This window comes from Suncus etruscus, chromosome 6, assembly GCF_024139225.1.
Source record: "Suncus etruscus isolate mSunEtr1 chromosome 6, mSunEtr1.pri.cur, whole genome shotgun sequence".
In the NCBI taxonomy this organism is placed as follows: Eukaryota; Metazoa; Chordata; class Mammalia; order Eulipotyphla; family Soricidae; genus Suncus; species Suncus etruscus.
In genome coordinates this window covers 45,867,168-45,884,180 of record NC_064853.1, presented here as the reverse complement: position 1 = coordinate 45,884,180, position 17,013 = coordinate 45,867,168, and the positions used below count along the sequence as shown (strand labels likewise).

The window sequence follows — 17,013 nt, the reverse complement described above, 5'->3', positions numbered from 1 at the left end:
TAATTATGTGCCTAATAACTGAATGATCTTTTGTTTTGGGATAAGCAAATACAAATCTGCCCAGAAAAGAAGAAAATGGCAGAAAGCCGAGACCAGTGGAGACCTGCTCCTGAGGCCACTCCTCTTCAACTCCAAGGGGACCCCACTTCCCAGAGAGGCAGAGATGATAGTTTCACTCACAGCATGGCCAGGTGGTCCGGGTCTTCCCTGGGGTCCCATGGCACCAGGCTCACCCTGTGGTCAGAAACAGACATATTAGCCCCACATCCATGAGAGAAAAAACTCAGGCTCAGAGGAGTCTCAGAAAACACCCTCCAGCCGAGAAGCCACGCCCAGCATTTCTAAGTCAGTGAGCAGCTCACAAGCCCAAAAAAGAGGGGTGATGTGAGGTATAGGCAAACTTCCCGGAAAGGAGCAAGTTGTGGTCTTTCTCCTTGGTGGAGAGAAAGGCCACTTTACAGACCCAACACCCTCCCATACCCAGCCAGAGGTATGCACACCCTGGGCTCACCTCTGATCCAGGCCTGCCACTGCTGCCAGGGGGACCTGGCTTTCCACAGTCACCCTGAGGCAGAGAGATAGAGAAAAATGGGGAGAGGGGAGAGAGTGAGAGAGAGAGTAAGAGAGAGAGAGAGACCCTGATGTTCTCAGGCTGACTGATAGTAAAGCCCTGACTAGCATGCTGGACACGTGACTCCAGGTGATGTGAACAGGAGGGTCAGGTGGCATGTACTTGGGTCATGCCTCAGGGGTTGCAGGAGTCCCCAGGGCCTTACCTTGGGTCCTGGTAGGCCAGGATGTCCCGTTTTCCCTTTGAATCCCTGAAAGAGAAAGCAAGAAGCTGCTATACCCATTGCCTCCACCCCAGAGGCCTCTTCCCACTCCTCTTCATCAGAGAAAGTAGAACCCCAACCAAAGAGACCCTCAGACCCTCCTAAGCTCCCCCTTGCCCAAGGCAGAGCCTGCACCTACTCCTCCTCCACCAAGGCTCTCCCAGTCCCTAGACCCTTCCTGCAGTTCAACTTACCGGGGGACCCATGAGTCCAGGAGGGCCAGCAGGACCAGGGTCCCCCTAGGGGAAGAGACATGCAGCATGAGCTTTGTCACCTAGTGCCCAGTTCTGTGCTGTCCCCTAACCCTGCCTTCTCTGGCCCAGGACTTCAGGACAGAAGGAGTGTCAGGGAGGAGGGGGAAGAATTACAGCTGGGTCTGGTCTCTCAAGAGCTGCTTTTGCATGAAGCCAGGTCTCTCCACGCCTCTGCTTTCCATTTTTGGGGAACTGGGGTGGGTTGATCATGATGCTCTGGAGCTTGCCATGAGCCCCAGATTCCCCAGCAACACTAGGCTCAAAGACTGGCGAGAGGACCGAGGGCTGCCACAGACTAGAACAGCAAAACATGAAGCCCATGCACCCACTGAAGCCCTGTTAATTCTTTAGTTGCTTAAATTTCTGAACAGAAATCCTTTTCTCTCCTCCCTTTGATGAGACTCAGATCATCCAGCTTGTAAGGTGCTGAGGGTAGCTGAGAAGTCAGGGTCCCTGGGTCCTGAGGGTACATTTGGTGAGAGGCAGAGCAGCAAAAAAAAAGTGTGGCACCCGCGATAGGCCTCTTCATCAAGGTTTCCTCAACTTGGGCTCTTAGAGAAGACAAAGGACCTGGGGAATAGGGGTAGGACCCTCTGGGCCCAGTATCTCACCCTCAGACCAGGCTTGCCGTCCTTCCCATCCAGACCATCCAGACCAGCGGGGCCCTGGGGATAGGAAAAGGCATTTCCCATAGCTGTGCCAGCACCTAGGTGAGGGATGCGCACAGTACCCCTCCACCCTGTTCGCCACACCCAATTATCCACTACCATGCCAGGCAGGTTAAAAGAAACACTTACCTGAATTCCAGGAGGGCCTGGGGGCCCAGGAGAGCCAGGCATGCCAGAGGGGCCTCGGATCCCTTCACTGCCCTGGAAATAATCCCCCCTCCAAGGTTAACAGAGCTCCCCTGCCTCCCCCAACAGGCCGTGGGCCCCAGGTTCTACGGACTGTTGCCAGTCAGAACAGCTGGCTCTGTCCATACAGCAAGACATTCTATCCTGGACTAAGTGGGCATGTTCCCCTTCCTCCTGGCTGGCTCTGTCTTTATCTGCAGTGTGCCCCCAAACCAGAGTGAAGCCAGGGTGGAGACTATTCAGTGTAGTGACTCGGCTCAGGGATGATGGGACTGATTGTTTCCACATAAGCACCTTGAGGGCTCAGGGATCTTCCTGTCCAGGGAGGGTCATGGGCCAGACTGGTTAAGGGAATCTGGGAAACTCTGCAGCAGGCCATGGTCATGGCCACCAAGTACTTAGCTCTAAAAAGGAGCGGGCAGAGAGGGGAAAAGCCAGGGAGCATCCAGGGCCAGAGCAAAGGTGTGCAGGGGTGTATGGAGTAAGCTCGAGAGGGGCTGGACACATCCAAAAGGTCAGCAGCTTCTGGAGGAGCCTCAGTGCAGGAGGGCAGGGGGTCCAAGACACCTGGCTTTAGTCAGATTCACTCTGTCTTCTACACACGTGAGCTTTTGTATAAATACAAATGCTAACAGCTGCGGTTTTAGGGTGCCCTATGGAAGGCGCAAAGCAGGGACAGCAGCAAGCCTGTGGGTTCCAATCTGAAGGCTTGCAGGGGTGAGTGCAGACAGCGTTCCCCATCCCCTGTTGGGGAAGGGCAAGCTGGAGGGACCCAGTTAGAGACCCACAAAGTGGGGGAGGGGAAGTGGGCGGTGCTGCAGTACTGCCAGCTACCAGTAGGGGCCAGCACAGTCCTGGAAAACGTCCTTCCCAGAGGGAGTTGGGCTGCACACCCAGAACCAGAGGTTTGGGGTACCCGGCAATGGCAGGACTAAGGAGAGCAGGCAGTCCCAGCATGGGCCAGTAGAGGGTGCAACAGAGAAGGCAGGAGGTGACACAAAAGGCTCTGGGGGCGGACCCCGGGAGTCTGGGAGGGACTTCTCAGCTGTGCTTCCCACTCTGGGCACCACTGTGCTGCCCCTGGCCTCTCAGGACTCTGAAGCTGGAGAGTAAGACAAAACCCTTGGTAGGAGCCATCGATCCTCAGGGGCTGTGCTGTGACCAGCAAAGGACAGAGAGCCCCATGGTGCTACAGTTCTCGTCTCTATCTCCAAACCATGACCCCACCCCAAGCTCAGAAGATAATCTTGGGGCTCTTTCCACCAGCCCCCCAATATTTAGGAGAATCCAGAATTGAACTGAGCCCGGGAGCTCCACCCCCACATCAAAGCAGAGCTAGCAGAGAGCTGGGGTCTCCCCGGAGGGCTCCTGCTGCCCCCACTCTAACTCCAGCCACAGGCCATGCCTGTCCTTTTGGGGTTATCCAAGTTACCCTAAGTAGTTGCTTTTCCCACGGTAATTAGACCCAGAAGACTATAGGGCTTGGGGCTCCTGGGGGTCCAGTCTGCTATGTTCCCCACTTGCTCTCATTCCTCACATTTTCACTAGAGGAGCTGGAGCTAGTACCTAGGATAACCCCACACCTCATTACATCCCTCTGCCTCCTCCTTCACCTCCAAACTCGGGGGGGCACTGGGACTGCTGGGCCCCAAATACCAGTCTGAGGAGCCTACAGTTCTGTCTGGCCCAGGACCAGGGTCCATTCTGGGGGTTTCTCTGTACCCTGGATTCATTATTGAATCAGTCTTTGAATTTCTGGAAAGTCTGATGATTGGGTGAAGAAGGGGCTTGGGTGCTGTGTGGCTCAGGTCTTACAAGGGTGCCCAATTTAGGGTTCTGCTCACCTTCTCTGCTTGGGGGCCAGGTGGGCCTGGTGCTCCAGCTTTGCCTGGGAATCCGGGGGGACCCTATATCAACAAAGGAACAGACAGGATAAGAGCAGGGCTGGTGGAGGCACTCTCGTGGAAACCTTCCTGTGACCCCCACATAATCTCCAGGAGCTGGCAGCCCACACAGGGCCCACCCAGGCAGCCCTGCCCCTCAACTTCTGCTCCCAGCTGGGCCACCCAGGCTGCTATGCCCGTCCATCCTGGCCCCCTGCCCCAAACCGAACATGTCACACTGAGCTGGCCCATGTGCTCACTCACCGGTGGCCCTGGGAAGCCAGGCTGCCCTTGGAATCCCTGTGGGGAGAAGCAAGGGGAAGGATGCTATATACCAGTGCCCTTCCTGGTATGCTGAGGGAACAATGCTCTAGGCACAAGGACTTAGTTTTGGCTCAAGAATGCGGGCACTGACAAGTTAGAGCTGGGAAAGGACAGCCGCCAGGCCCCTGTCACTTACCTGGTCCCCCTTCTCACCAGAGTTCCCTTGCAGTCCTCGCTCTCCTCGGGGACCCTGTCAATGCAGATAACAGCAGAGCTGGACCCCAATTTCTTTGTCCTCTCCAGGCAGGAGCAGATTTAGTCTCCCTCTGCCCACTTCCCCTGGCCCCACCTTCACTCACCGCTGGGCCGGGGGGTCCTGGCAGGCCTTCAGATCCAGGAGCACCCTAGAGACACAGGAGCAGGAGCAGCCATGGTCACAGTGCCTCTTGCTAGAGCCAGGGTGAGGTCAGCAGTGGCACCTTCCTCAGCCTAGTCAAGCCTCTACCCCTCAACCAGCCTCCTCTGCTGTGGTCAGTTACACCACCCACTGCTCTTCCTCCAATACAGCTCCACTCTAATGCCACCTGCTGCCACCCCTCACTGTCTCCCTGCCCTCAGAGCGAGTACACACCTTCCAGCTGAGCTGGGGAGGCATCCTGCAAGATGGCAGATGGCCTGCCTTCTCCTTTCTCTCTTCCTTTCTGAAATCCAACCTCACTCATTTGACCTCTATTCCCCAAACTCAAGAGCACAGCCAGTCCTGCTGCCTGTACCATTGTCCTCTTTAGGGTGTCCCCCTCCCCATTTGTCTGCCCCTTCTGGGTTTATTGAAATTTTAAAGCTCACACCCATGGCCTTTCCCTCTAAAATCCCCCAGTAGAGACCCCCCTGTCTTCCCTGTCCTATCCAGGTCTCAGCTCACCCCACTCTGCCTTCCAGCTTCATCTTCCCCTTCTCTCTGCCTCCCCCTAAGGGAGCTCCATGACGGAAGTGGGCCAGACATCTGCACTGCTCTCCCAAAAGCCCCAGAGCGGTCTGGTTGGCACCCAGCAGTCCCACAAGAGACTTGTGGTACAAGAGGGGTTTGTCTCCCACCCACCAAGGCTCCCTTCCGGGAGTGAGCAGGGAGGTCAGGCTAATATAGGGGAGGTTTGCCACTAAGGGCTCAGGTTCTAGTCCAGGTTCCCGCCAGCTCACTCACTGACTAACTTCAGGACCCTGGGTAGGCCTCAGCAAACCCATCTGCTCACAGCTCCCTCCTGAGCACAGGCCAGGCATATAGGGGGCAGGGGCTCTTCTTCCAGCACAAGACAGAGGAGAGTTGAGTGTGGGGCCCAGACCTGGCTCTCATCTCACCCCACCCACTGGTTTTCACAGGGGTGGAGGTTCTCCTGCCAGCCAACTCCAGCCCTTTGTTCTGCTTCTGGCAGCAGACCAACATGTATCTGGGAACCTGGGATTCTCCTGTAAGAAGCTGCATATGCCAGTTCCCTGCGAGGGTCCAAGACACAGCTGGAGTGCCCAGGGACAAGAAAGCAGCCAGAGCAGCCCTCTCACAGATTGGGATGCTGCTCCAGGCTGGGAGCCACCCAAGACTCACCGATTCTCCCTTCTCCCCCGAGGGACCCATGTAGCCGCGTTCGCCCTTAGTGCCCTGGTGAGGAGGAAGAGAGGAATGAGCAGCTTGTAGGTCTCCTTGCTAGAAAGGAGTGTGGGAAGAGTCTGCAGCTGGGGTTCACACTGGCACCCAGGATCCCAGGGGGAGGCCAGAGAGAAGGGCTGCCACCACTTCCCACCTCCCCCGCCACTGTAGCCCTCAATGGAAACTGGGAGCTTCTAAGTAGGGTGACAATTCTGTACTGTCCCCCCAACTCTTCCAACGCTCCCCAGGAGGTGGATCTCAGTCACCCTGTCTGAGCTTCTCAGGGTGCTCCAAAAGCCTCCAAAAGCACTCGACATGCAATAGCAACAAGGACCCCCAAAGCAGAGAGGGCAGCCCAGCCACTCTATGCAGGGCCTCTGCTGTGTGTGTGTGTGTGTGTGTGTGTGTGTGTGTGTGTGTGTCGGTTGTTTGGATGGAGAACGCCCAAACCTAGTCTTGCCCTAACCACCCCAGGTTTCCCCTAACCCCACCCTAGCCAGCAGCCCCTACTCACAGGCAATCCGGGGGGGCCCATAGCACCTGGGTAGCCAGGCTGTCCAGGACGACCCTGCCCAAAAAAAAAAAAAAAAAAAAGGAAATGGGAAGGCCACCCATCTCAACATTTTTCATCTTCCTTCCTGGGCAGCCAAAGTGGGAACTGTCCAGCAGGCCCCACCTAACCACCACCCAGAGTGGGCTGAAGGTAGAAGCTGAACCAGAAAAAAAAACAGAGCCTCCGGAGATGGGGAAGGGCTAGGGTTACTGAGAACTGCTGGAAAAGGAAGAGCCCAGATCCCGGGGAGCAGTGGGGCACTGATGTAGGCCCAACATTAGCCTTGGACCCTGAGAGGGAGGAGAGAAGGAATGGGCTGAGGGGTGCCAGGTTTCCAACAGAGCCCACTCTTCACATGGAGATGGCCTTCCCACCCCCCGTCCACTCATCTGCCCTCCTTGGGCCTCCAGCTCATCTCTCCTGCACCACACATTTTCTTACCAGTTCTCCTTTCTCTCCTGTCAGGCCCCTGAGGCCTCTCTCTCCTTGAAGACCCTGGGAGAGAAAACTTATGAGGCCTTCAAGCAGCTCATGATAGCCCCAGCCTGTCCCCTGTGGGAGCTGCTAGATCCACACAGTGTCCTCAGGAGGCAGCCACGGGGCTGCTCAGGAGCACCTTCCTGCTGGATCCAGGGGGTATCGTAGGGGGAACTTGGGCAAGTGGCTGGGGGACTTCATAAGAGGTTGACACCCTGTGGATTCCCTGACAGCAACTGTCTGGCACCACTTCTCTGGCATGATGGTCCGTCTCACAGTATCACAGGACACTCAGCACTTACCTGCTTAGCCCACTTGGCCCATACACCTTCTCTGAGGGACAGAGGGAACACCTCAAGGATAACTCCACACACAGTCCCCACCACTTGAGAAAAGTGGTGGAAAGGGTTATGGGGTAGAGTCAAAGTCAGAGTCCCCACATCCCACCTGCCCCATACTCTGGCTTTGGTGGTTGCTCTATTGCAAGGGTTGCTGTCCCCCATACCCATGTGCCCTCAACACAGGGCCCAGACCTTCCACCACACAGGACAGATGGCCAGACAGACAGATGGCCCCTCACCCAAGCAAGCAGAAACAGACAAGGTCCGGCCAGGATAAGGACATGGGGACAGATGGAGCTGTGACAAGGCGGGGCCCTGCTTCCCATACCACCATGCCCAGGCCTGGGAGGAGTGGAGCCCAGGCTGGGGCCAGGAAGTTAGTTTCTGTGGCCCAGGGGGGAAGCAACAGTGAGGACAAGGAGCACTGAGCACACCATGGCGACGAGGACGACGGGGACAATAGGGATGACGGAGGCAGGGCAATGAACGACACCTAATAGAAGGAGCAGGCCTCTGCCTGGCGCCCAGAGTGAGTGCCCCTTCGGCTGGAGCCAGGGAGGCAGGGAGGAAGAGGCAGCCCAAGAGTTCCTCTAAGAAGGGGCACACGGCCGCTTAGCCATCCTGGGGTGCTGCTGGGCTACCCTGTCAAGCAGCAGGGCAGCAAACCTGTGCCAGCCTGCACTGTGCAGCCCTGAAGCTCTGGCATCTCTGCCGGGCTCAGTGCCAGGTGCCTGGCAGGGCCCCAAGCACTACTTTCAGCAAATCTTCAGTCAACACCAAAGGTGGGAGAAGCAGGAGGCAGAAGTGAGAAGGGAGAAATAAAGAGGCCCCTGCAGGCATCGGCTTAAAATAAGAAGGTAAAATAGCTCGGGAGATTTAGGGGGAGTGACGTGGGATTGTGGGAGAGAGGGAAATGGAGGGGGTGCACGAAGAGAAAATGGGGGGAAGCCAGCGGAAGGAGGGAGAAATGAGAAGTCAGCCTTGGGGGATGTCCACGCTGCTGGGTGGGCTCAGGGAACCAATGTGCATGTGTGTGCCCTGTGTGCTATGTGTGTCGTTAGCTACCCTGCCTGCAGAGGACAAGGACAAACATGGAGGAGGAGGCAAGCAAAAGCCACAGAGAGCCGCTGGCAGGGAGCGGGTGGAGCAGCACTGGGTTCTTACAGGCAATCCGGGGGAGCCAACAGCACCAGGAAAACCTGGGGGGCCCTGGGGGGAAAAACAGGCAGGTCACATCTCACAAACATAGTCGCACTGGGGCGCAGGGGACCGAAGGTCCTGAGAAGGAAGGAAGGCACATTGGGAATTGTCAAGGCGGCCAGGAAAGAGACTCGGGGAAAGTCTTGGCCCAGAGATATCTGGCCTCAGCCCCAGAAGATTCACTTGGCTAGTAGCAGAGATGAGAAACAGTCCAATGGGCCCTCCTGGGCCCAACAGCCCTTCCAAAGTCTCCAGGACCTAAGGGGATCACTATCCAGCAGTATGGGAGGCATGGCTTTGGGTTGGTCCCTTGGGCCTCTGTCTTGGCCTCCTTATGTCCCAGTAGATTCTAAGATGATGCCCAGAAGTCTCTGTTCTCTATCTCTGTGTGTATCTGTCTCTCTCCCCCCAAAAAAGGAAAGATCTGTACTCCCAGACTTTTCTAGTCATTCTATTTTCCTTCCATGTCCATGCTATGAAGGACTCCAGGGTTGGCACTCACCCTAACCATGAGAACCTTTAAAGTCATAGAGGGTAGCTCAGTTGGTGTGCTGGGATGGAGTGTAGCTAGCCAGGTTGCTACATGCATTCCAGGCTATTAAGACCATGAGTTGGATGCAGTCTTAGTCTCCCTGCCCAGGGCACCTGGGTCCCTGGTGCAAAATGTAGGAGAGTTGAGAATAAGGAGAGCTCAGAAGGAAGCAGGCTCACAGAAAGTGGGATGTGACAGGTCAGTTCCAGAGAAACCCATGGGGGAATCCAGTCCTGAAGGACTCCTAGTTGAGAAAGAGAGGGCAAGCATAGAGTGGTTCTCAACCCACCCTGCTCTGCTTTCTGGAGACAAGGCAGGAGGAGAACATGGAGCACTAGGGAGATTGTGGGCAGCCAGATACTTACAATAGGGCCTGGAGGACCCGGGGATCCCCTCATGCCAGGTGGACCCTGCAAAGGAAGTCAAAGTAATTGGATTAAGGGCTTGGGCCCTCCCTGATACCCACATAGCCAGGTCCAGCAAGGGTCACTGACACCAAGTGTCATGACACCAAAGGCCATGAGCTAGGGTCGAGCCTATTTCTGAGCTATTCCATCACCTACATTCAAGGAGGGCACCTGCGCACAGATAAGACACAGACTTCTGACACTGTCTCCCAGGGGAGGGAGGGAAAGGAAGAAATAAAGAAAGAGAGGAGCTCAGAATGCTCAGGAATGAAGGAAGTACACAGTAGGACAGGGGTGTGGCTCAAGGGTGTGGGATGCAGGATTCTGTTTTGGAGAAAGACTCAGCAGTTTCCCTGAAGCAGGGAAGAGCCGGACAGGTCCTGGAGAAGGGCTGCAGGCAGAGAATTAATGGGCCTATAAAAGAAGAACATCTCAGGGACCCAGAGCAGAAAGGAGGCTGGGGGTTGGGGAGTAGCATGGCAGATGTGGTCAGAGTAGGAGGGGATCAGGGTGAACCCAGATCTCTGAGGCACCTGAAGTCACTCAAGACACAGCAGCTCCTGAAGAGGCCCAAGAGTCTATTTAATAGGAAAGAAACCTCACCTGGGAATTGAGGGCCAGTTAATCTGGAAACCCCAGGCCCTGCGACCCTGCCCTGAGCTTACCTCTTCTCCCCGTTGGCCTGGCAGGCCCGGGGGACCAGGCAGGCCTGGGCTCCCAGCACAGCCCGGATCTCCATCGCTGTCTCCCTGAAATGGGATGAAGAGACAGAGAAAAGGAGGCTGAGCCCCAGGGTGCTCCCAGGGAGGCTGAGGGCAGAGAGAAAATGCAGTTCACTCACCCGGGCCTCCTCGGCCCTTGGGCGCTCCTGCTCAGTGAAGCACTATGGGGAATGACAGGCTCTATCAGGTGAGGCTGCCAGGTGCTGGCCCTGTATTGCAACCACCCCCAGCCTCAGTCTCCTACCTGAGCACAGTTGTCAAAACCTGGCACTCCAGGAATACCCTGGTCTCCCTTCTGTCCTTTTTCCAGGAGTGCCACTGGGTGAGCTGTCTGGCTCTGGGCACAGTCCCCGCAAATGGTCTGAGAAGAAAAAGGGAACAGTGTAGGGTCTGGGTCAGAGAAGGCCTGGAAGGGCCTAGCCAGCATCCACCCACACGCTCTGGGTCCCAGCCACGTTGGGAGCCACTCCAGCAGCTTTGCTCCAACCTCAGGGGATCCAATCCCACAACTGGCTTTGAGTTTCCTCCAGGAAGAAGCACTGAGGGGCCCAGCCAAAGCCACTTTGCAGACAGGCGTGTGGGAGGAGGCGGAGGGCCCGTGGAGGGGACCATCTGTCCCGGCTGTGCCTGCATCTGTACCCACTGTGAGGACATGCCACCGGGATGAAGTTGAGGCCTCTCCAAATGCCGCTTTCTGACTGACCGCTTAAGGAGCAAAGGGGCAAGAGGGCAGCTGCAGGTGCCCAGGTCTGTGCAGCAGTAATGAGCAGGGTCTGCCCATCTTTCCCCCACAGGCCCAGGTCTCACAGTCTTCTCATAAGAAACTCTCACTCTTCTTTTTTGTTTATTTGTTTGGGGACCACATCAACCAATGCTCAAGGGTTATACTTGGCTCTTCACTCAGGAATCACTCCTGGTGGTTGCTCTGGGGACATATGGAGTGCCAGGTCTACTGTGTGCAAGACAAGAGCCGTACTCACTGTACTATTGCTTCAACTGAAAGTCTCAGGGGTTTTAACTTATTTGGGTCACAGGCCCCTCAGAGCCTGAAGGACACTAGGAGCACAACTGCTACAAAAAGAACAATTTTTATAGAATTCAGGAAGCCTGGAGACCATCTAGGGCTCAGTGGGGTGTCATCAGATCCCTCCACTGGTCCTTACTTCCATGTTCACCACAAAGCACCATGGCTAGAGCTCCCCCTCACTTGGCTCACCTGTGCCTGGTCATTCATTCAGCCCTGACAGTACAGAGTGGTTGGAAACTCAGCAGCCTTGTGGGAGGAGACAGCTGATGTCTACAGAGTACAGCTGGCTGAGGTAGGAGAAGGCAGGGACCAGACCCTGCTCTAGGACCTACTTGGGTGCCCTCTCTGCAGTACCAGGGTTCCTCTGGCTTGTGGAGGCTGGGCTGGCCAGCACATCTGAGGCCTCTACCGATCATTTTATCCTTGCTTTGGGCCTCCTCAGAACAGTTGGTGAAGTAGTCATCAAACAAAATGACCCAGGGGCTGGAGCAATAATACACTGGGGAGGTCACTGCCTTGTATATGGTAGACCTGTGTCAATCCCTGGCACCCCATATGGTCCCCAAGCACTGCTAGGAGTCATTTCTGAGTTCAGAGTCAGGAATAAACCCTGAGCATTGCCGAGAGTGGTCTCCAAACAAATAAAATGACAGAGAATCAAATCCTTCATTTGGGGTGACAGAACCATCTGCCATGGTCAGGACTTGAAACTGACTAAACACACACGCACGCACACACACATTCCATATTCCCGTCTATAATTGCTGATGGGATGAAGGTGCTAACTCTGCCATAGGATGCTAAGGAGAGGATTGGGAGGCCCCATCACCACCACCCTGTCCCTGTTTAATGTGGTGGGAGGTCTCAGGCACTGAACAACTATTAGAAAGAGTGACAGAAGGGCCGAAGAGATAGCATGGAGGTAAGGTGTTTGCCTTTCATGCAGAAAGTCATCGGTTCGAAACTCGGCGTCCCATATGGTCCCCCGTGCCTGCCAGGAGCAATTTCTGAGCATGGAGCCAGGAGTAACCCCTGAGCACTGCCGGGTGTGACCCAAAAAAAGCCACAAAAAAAAAAAAAAAAGAAAGAGTGACAGAGAGGACCTGGAGGCCCCTGAGGAACGCCCTAAGGGTGCTGATTGAGGAGAGCCCATGTCTCATCTCTAGAGGCTCACCTGCATCTCCCTGAGGCCCCAAGACCCCTTTCCTGTTCCACTAGAATTGCCTCTCCAATGTCTCTTTCCAGATTTCCCACCCCCTCCTCACAGGCATGCTATCTTCCTCAAGCTATATTCGCCCTTTCACCCTTCCTTCACTATGCAGAAAGCTTCTGGATCTTGCCTAGGAAAGGCTGTGGCTCCTGAGGGCCAACAGCATCCACCCCTGGGTCCAGCATCCAAGGAACTCTCCAGCCTTCTCTCAGCAGTTGCAAACAACAGTTGCCAAGCTCCTTAGACATGAGTTCTGACCGATGCTTCCCCATAGAGAACCCCTGAAGCACCCCCATCCATACCCTCTCTCTTACCTTGATGAGCCGCCACTCAGTGGGTAAGGATTCCTGCAAGAGACAGGAGGGATAAGAGCCAGGGCAGACCTGGGAAGCCACATGCTACCCAGAGAGATCACCATGGCGTCTATAGTATCGTGTCTTGCAGGTGTGTGGGTATATGGGCAGACACGAAGCCAGGCTGATACCTACCAGCTCCGCTCCCACTCCTGGCTGTCCCGGAAGACCATTGTGCCCAGGCACACCCTGCAACCACAAAGAGACATGTTAGTAGGCCCTCTGAGGGGGGTCCCTCCTCCATTCTCACCATCTCCCCACAAAGTTGAGGTGAGGAGATTCTCATTTTTGTCCTTAGTTCCGTCCTCTTTCTTTTCTTTTTACATTATTTAATCTAATCATGAGATTTACAGTCACAAAGTTATGATTGTATTTCAGGCCTCTTCTTCTCAGCTCAGGTATCCTAAGTGCAAGCCTAAGGAGCTCCCATCTATCCTTAGTGCAAACCTTTAGGCTATCTGTACAAGAAAGGAGGCAGCATGGTCTCCAAACTTGTGTCTCAGGGAGTTTCCTCCCCCTGGGGGTCAGAAGTTAAGCAGAAGGCCTCTCTTTATTCTCTAGTGATAATTTCTCCTTTTCATGCTAAGTACTTTCTCTGTATTTCTTCATTGAATCTCTGCTTGTTGAGTCAGGTCTACAAAACAGAATGGAGAGGGGCAGGAGAGGATAGAACAGCAAGTAGGGCATCTTCCTTGCATGTGGTTGACCCAGGTTTAAATCCTGGCACCCCATATGATTCACCAAGCCCACAGGAATAATCACTGAATGCAAAGCCAAGAGCCACGAGCATCGCCCTGGTGTAACCCAAATTAAAAAAAAAAAAAAAAAAGAACTCAGAGAGGGTTAGCAATTTGCCCAATGTAAAGGGACAGGAAGGAATGGGCATAAAATTCAGAGTGAAGACCACTAACTTTCAACCTCTTCCTCTCTGGTCCATGCAACCTCCCTCTCCCAGATGTTTTCGAGGAGCTAGGGCTGTGACTTAGAGGTAAAGTGCATGTGTTGCAGGCATGAGACCTGGATTTCATCCCTGGCCACACTCCCCAGAACATGGATGTACTCAGCAAAGTGGAGGCTGGGGAGCCAGACCTATCTTGAAGCAAATTTCCACTGCCTGCATAATTTGAGATAGGTTACTAAAGGGAAAAATATCTCTGTTCCTCAACTTCGGTGCAGTAGGGAACTTAGATCAGAACTGGGCCTTGGGTACTCCCAGGAACAAGTGCTGCCCAGCCCCTCAGTCCCCCCTGGCTGGTTCATGTTGCATATTCCAGGCTCTGTGGAGGCCAGGAGGATGTTGCATTTTACATCTCCAGTGCCTGACATGGAGGAGGCAGGATTCAATGTATGTTGAGTGCACGCACGGCTGCTCACCCAGTTCTCCCTACTTGGGATTTCCTCCGCCCACTCAGGGCTGCCTCCCTTCAAACCCCAGATCCCACAAAAGGAGGTGAAGCTGATCCCACCAGCCATATTTCAGGCCAGGATCAGTAAGGCCCAAGACAGGTGCCCACCTCCTGCACCTGTGAGCACAACACAGCACTGTGGGCTAAACAGATTAATGGATCCAGTGCTCAGAACAGTGCACAGCACTGGGGAAGCCCTAGACCTTCTTTTTCATCATCAGAAATTGTCAATCACAGATGCCCCTACTCTACTTTTATTGTCCACATTATTACATCAAGTGTGCCTCCTACTTTACAATTTTATTCTTTTATTGTAGGGATTACTTTTAATGGTGCTCGGAAAATTGGGCCCCAGAAATTGAACCCAGGACTATACACCTGCAAAGCACACATTCCTAGTTCCTTCAAAGTTTTCTTTTCATGCCCTTCCTGGGCTAAATCCCAGATATTCAATAGTAGAAATGAAGAGTTCAGAACTTTATACTAGACTACACATATCTTACACATTTCTTAACCTTTGTGCCTCAGTTTTTTTTCCCTGTGCAGTGGGGTTGGTGATAGGAGACCATATTAGAAAGGCGAGCAACGGGGCTGGCGAGGTGGTGCTAGAGGTAAGGTGTCTGCCTTGCAAGCTCTAGCCAAGGAAGGACCGTGGTTCAATCCCCCAGCATCCCATATGGTCCCCCAAGCCAGGAGCAATTTCTGAGCGCTTAGCCAGGAGTAACCCCTGAGCATCAAAAGGGTGTGGCCTAAGAAAAAAAAAAAGGCGAGCGAGTGCTACTTTTCTCCAAGCTTTCTTCTCTTCTGTGAGAAAGAAGCCTCTGGGCTGTCTCCAGAAGAAATCACAAGAGACACCTTACATGGCAAGAGGCAGGTGCTCGTCAAGGCAGCTTTGTCTTGGCCTCTGGCATTGGGACCAGACTTGGCTGTCACGTCGTCACTCCCTCAGCAGGGCCTGGCAGGGCTCCCAGGATATCCGCATGTGCTTGTTGATGGGTCACTTTGAATGATGCGTCCCACCCACATCCCAGACTGAGAGCTCCCTGTGGTGGGGCTGCTGCTTGTGATAAGTGCAGCTGGAAGCCGGCTTGGTGAGTGGGAGGTTGGCCATGGTGGCCTGAGAGATGCATCTAGCCCTGAGTTCCTGACAAGACATCAAGTGCTGGGGTCCTGGAAGAGATCTACATCTGCAATGAAGTCCCACCAGAGCAGATTCTCAGCTCAGGGAGACTTTTCATGAGATTGTGCTCTGCTTTTTTGGGTGAGAATTTCTCTTTAAGGAGATATGAGCCAGAACTCCAAAACTGCCATCTGGGCATCCTAGGCACTCTGGGAAATGTAGCCTCAGGAAACTTCCCTGATAGGAGGGGAGGAGAAAAGATGGATCTCTTGGAGAAGCCATGCACACAGCACTACCAGTTCCTATGGGTAACTTCAGATTATTCAGGCACTTCACCTCTCAACCTCAGTTTACCCAAAAATGATGCAAAGATTACATCATCTTCTCTCTCCCTGATGTTAGCATTAGGCTTCAATAGATGGAAGAATGGGTTTAAAATAGAAGGGGTAGTGAGGTGCCTTCTCTCTACTAGGTTGGACCCTGGCCCCTATTGCTTCTTTGGGCCCAGGCTCAGTCCCAACTTCCTCACAGTCTGGATTTAAAAATATCTTCATTGCCCTTTCTCTTGTTACCTCTTGTCTTTATTTAGGGAGGATTGGCCACTCCCTTTGGTGCTCAGGGCTTACTCTTGGTCCTATGCTCAGAGATCACTCCTGGCAGAGCTCAGGAGACCATGTGGTGTACTGGGGATCAAACCGATTCAGATGCATGCTGGGCAGGTGCCGTATCCCCTGTACAATCTCTCTAGTCCCTTGCCTTAATTTTTTTTTTGCCACTGTTGATGATGCTTTGGAGTTCAGTTATTCCAGGTCCTGGGGAAAGATTCTTTCTTGGTGGTTCTGGGAAGGGCTCATATGGTGTTGTGATCAAATATGAGCCTCTGTCCTCAAGATATCACTTTGAGCCAGCTCTCCCATTTTCTTCCTTTATTTTTATTTTGAGCCACATACAGCAGTGTTTGAGGATCTCTCCTGGCCATCAGACAAGATGGGAATCAGACAAGAACTGGGGATTGAACTCGAGCCTCCCACACACAAAGTTTTGTCTCAGCCCTTTGAGCTCTCTCCCTGACCCACATACTGTATTCTATTTATTCGTCTTGCTTATCATCGGTTTCTGCTACTAAAATTTTCTCTCTAAGAGGTGGGGATTTTTTATTTTTGTTCACTGCTGAATTCCCAGCACCTAGCATGTTGCCTAGAAAATAGCAAATAGGTAAAAATATTCCTTTCAGGGCCAAAGACAGTTCAAAGGGTTGAGCACATGATCTGCATGTAGAAGGCCTGTGTAGAAGATCCCCCACATGGTCCCTGTAGCACTTCTAGGTATGGCCAGAACATAAACTAAAATACTTGTTGCTTGAACAAATGCTGAATGCTGCTCTGCACCCATGGAAAGGGTTTTTATCTGGCCCAGAATGCAGGTGCCCAACTGCTCCCTGAACACTGAACTCAGTGTTGGGAAGGTGGGGTTGCTAGACCAGCACACAACAGGACATTCCTTGGAAATGAGAGAGCACACAGCATGCCGAAGGGACCAGGGACCCTCGTAACACTGTTCTGGTCAGAGGCCTCATTGTGCCTGTCACCTGCTCCAAATGCCCCCATCTGTTCCTCCTTACCTGCAATCCAGGCATTCCAGGGGGTCCTGGTGGTCCCGGAATCCCCGGGGGTCCCTGAGGAAAGGAAGAGAGCATAAGATTGGGTGGGATGCAGGCTCTGGCTAGTCCAAGGGTAACGCGGTCAGGGCCGGCAAGCCCTGGTGCTGGCGGACATAAGACATAGGAGACAAGCGACACACCTGCGGGCCCGGCTGCCAGGAGCTGCCCATCCAAAGTCCCGGAGCACCCTGGGTAGGAGTGGGGGAGAGGTTATAGGCAACGTCCACACCAAGCGAGGCTGTGTGGGGAGGCAGCTGGCTGGGGCGCAAAGCCCT

At 54.0% G+C, this 17,013-nt stretch overlaps 1 protein-coding gene across 1 annotated transcript in view; it reads right to left on the bottom strand.

Moving 5' to 3' along the window:
- Positions 1–17,013, bottom strand: part of COL16A1 (collagen type XVI alpha 1 chain) — a 45,897-nt gene that overhangs the window by 6,537 nt on the left and 22,347 nt on the right. The window contains exons 41-62 of the mRNA XM_049775154.1: positions 16,879–16,926; positions 16,700–16,753; positions 12,688–12,741; positions 12,514–12,546; positions 10,207–10,323; positions 10,082–10,123; positions 9,906–9,989; positions 9,199–9,243; positions 8,266–8,310; positions 6,725–6,778; positions 6,245–6,298; positions 5,689–5,742; positions 4,448–4,492; positions 4,285–4,338; positions 4,089–4,124; positions 3,786–3,848; positions 1,885–1,956; positions 1,699–1,752; positions 1,028–1,072; positions 777–821; positions 512–565; positions 181–234 (exon numbers count right to left, since the gene is read on the bottom strand). Of these exons, the coding sequence (XP_049631111.1) occupies positions 181–234; positions 512–565; positions 777–821; positions 1,028–1,072; positions 1,699–1,752; positions 1,885–1,956; positions 3,786–3,848; positions 4,089–4,124; positions 4,285–4,338; positions 4,448–4,492; positions 5,689–5,742; positions 6,245–6,298; positions 6,725–6,778; positions 8,266–8,310; positions 9,199–9,243; positions 9,906–9,989; positions 10,082–10,123; positions 10,207–10,323; positions 12,514–12,546; positions 12,688–12,741; positions 16,700–16,753; positions 16,879–16,926 (1,206 nt within the window). The remainder of the gene's footprint in view (positions 1–180; positions 235–511; positions 566–776; positions 822–1,027; positions 1,073–1,698; positions 1,753–1,884; positions 1,957–3,785; positions 3,849–4,088; positions 4,125–4,284; positions 4,339–4,447; positions 4,493–5,688; positions 5,743–6,244; positions 6,299–6,724; positions 6,779–8,265; positions 8,311–9,198; positions 9,244–9,905; positions 9,990–10,081; positions 10,124–10,206; positions 10,324–12,513; positions 12,547–12,687; positions 12,742–16,699; positions 16,754–16,878; positions 16,927–17,013) is intronic.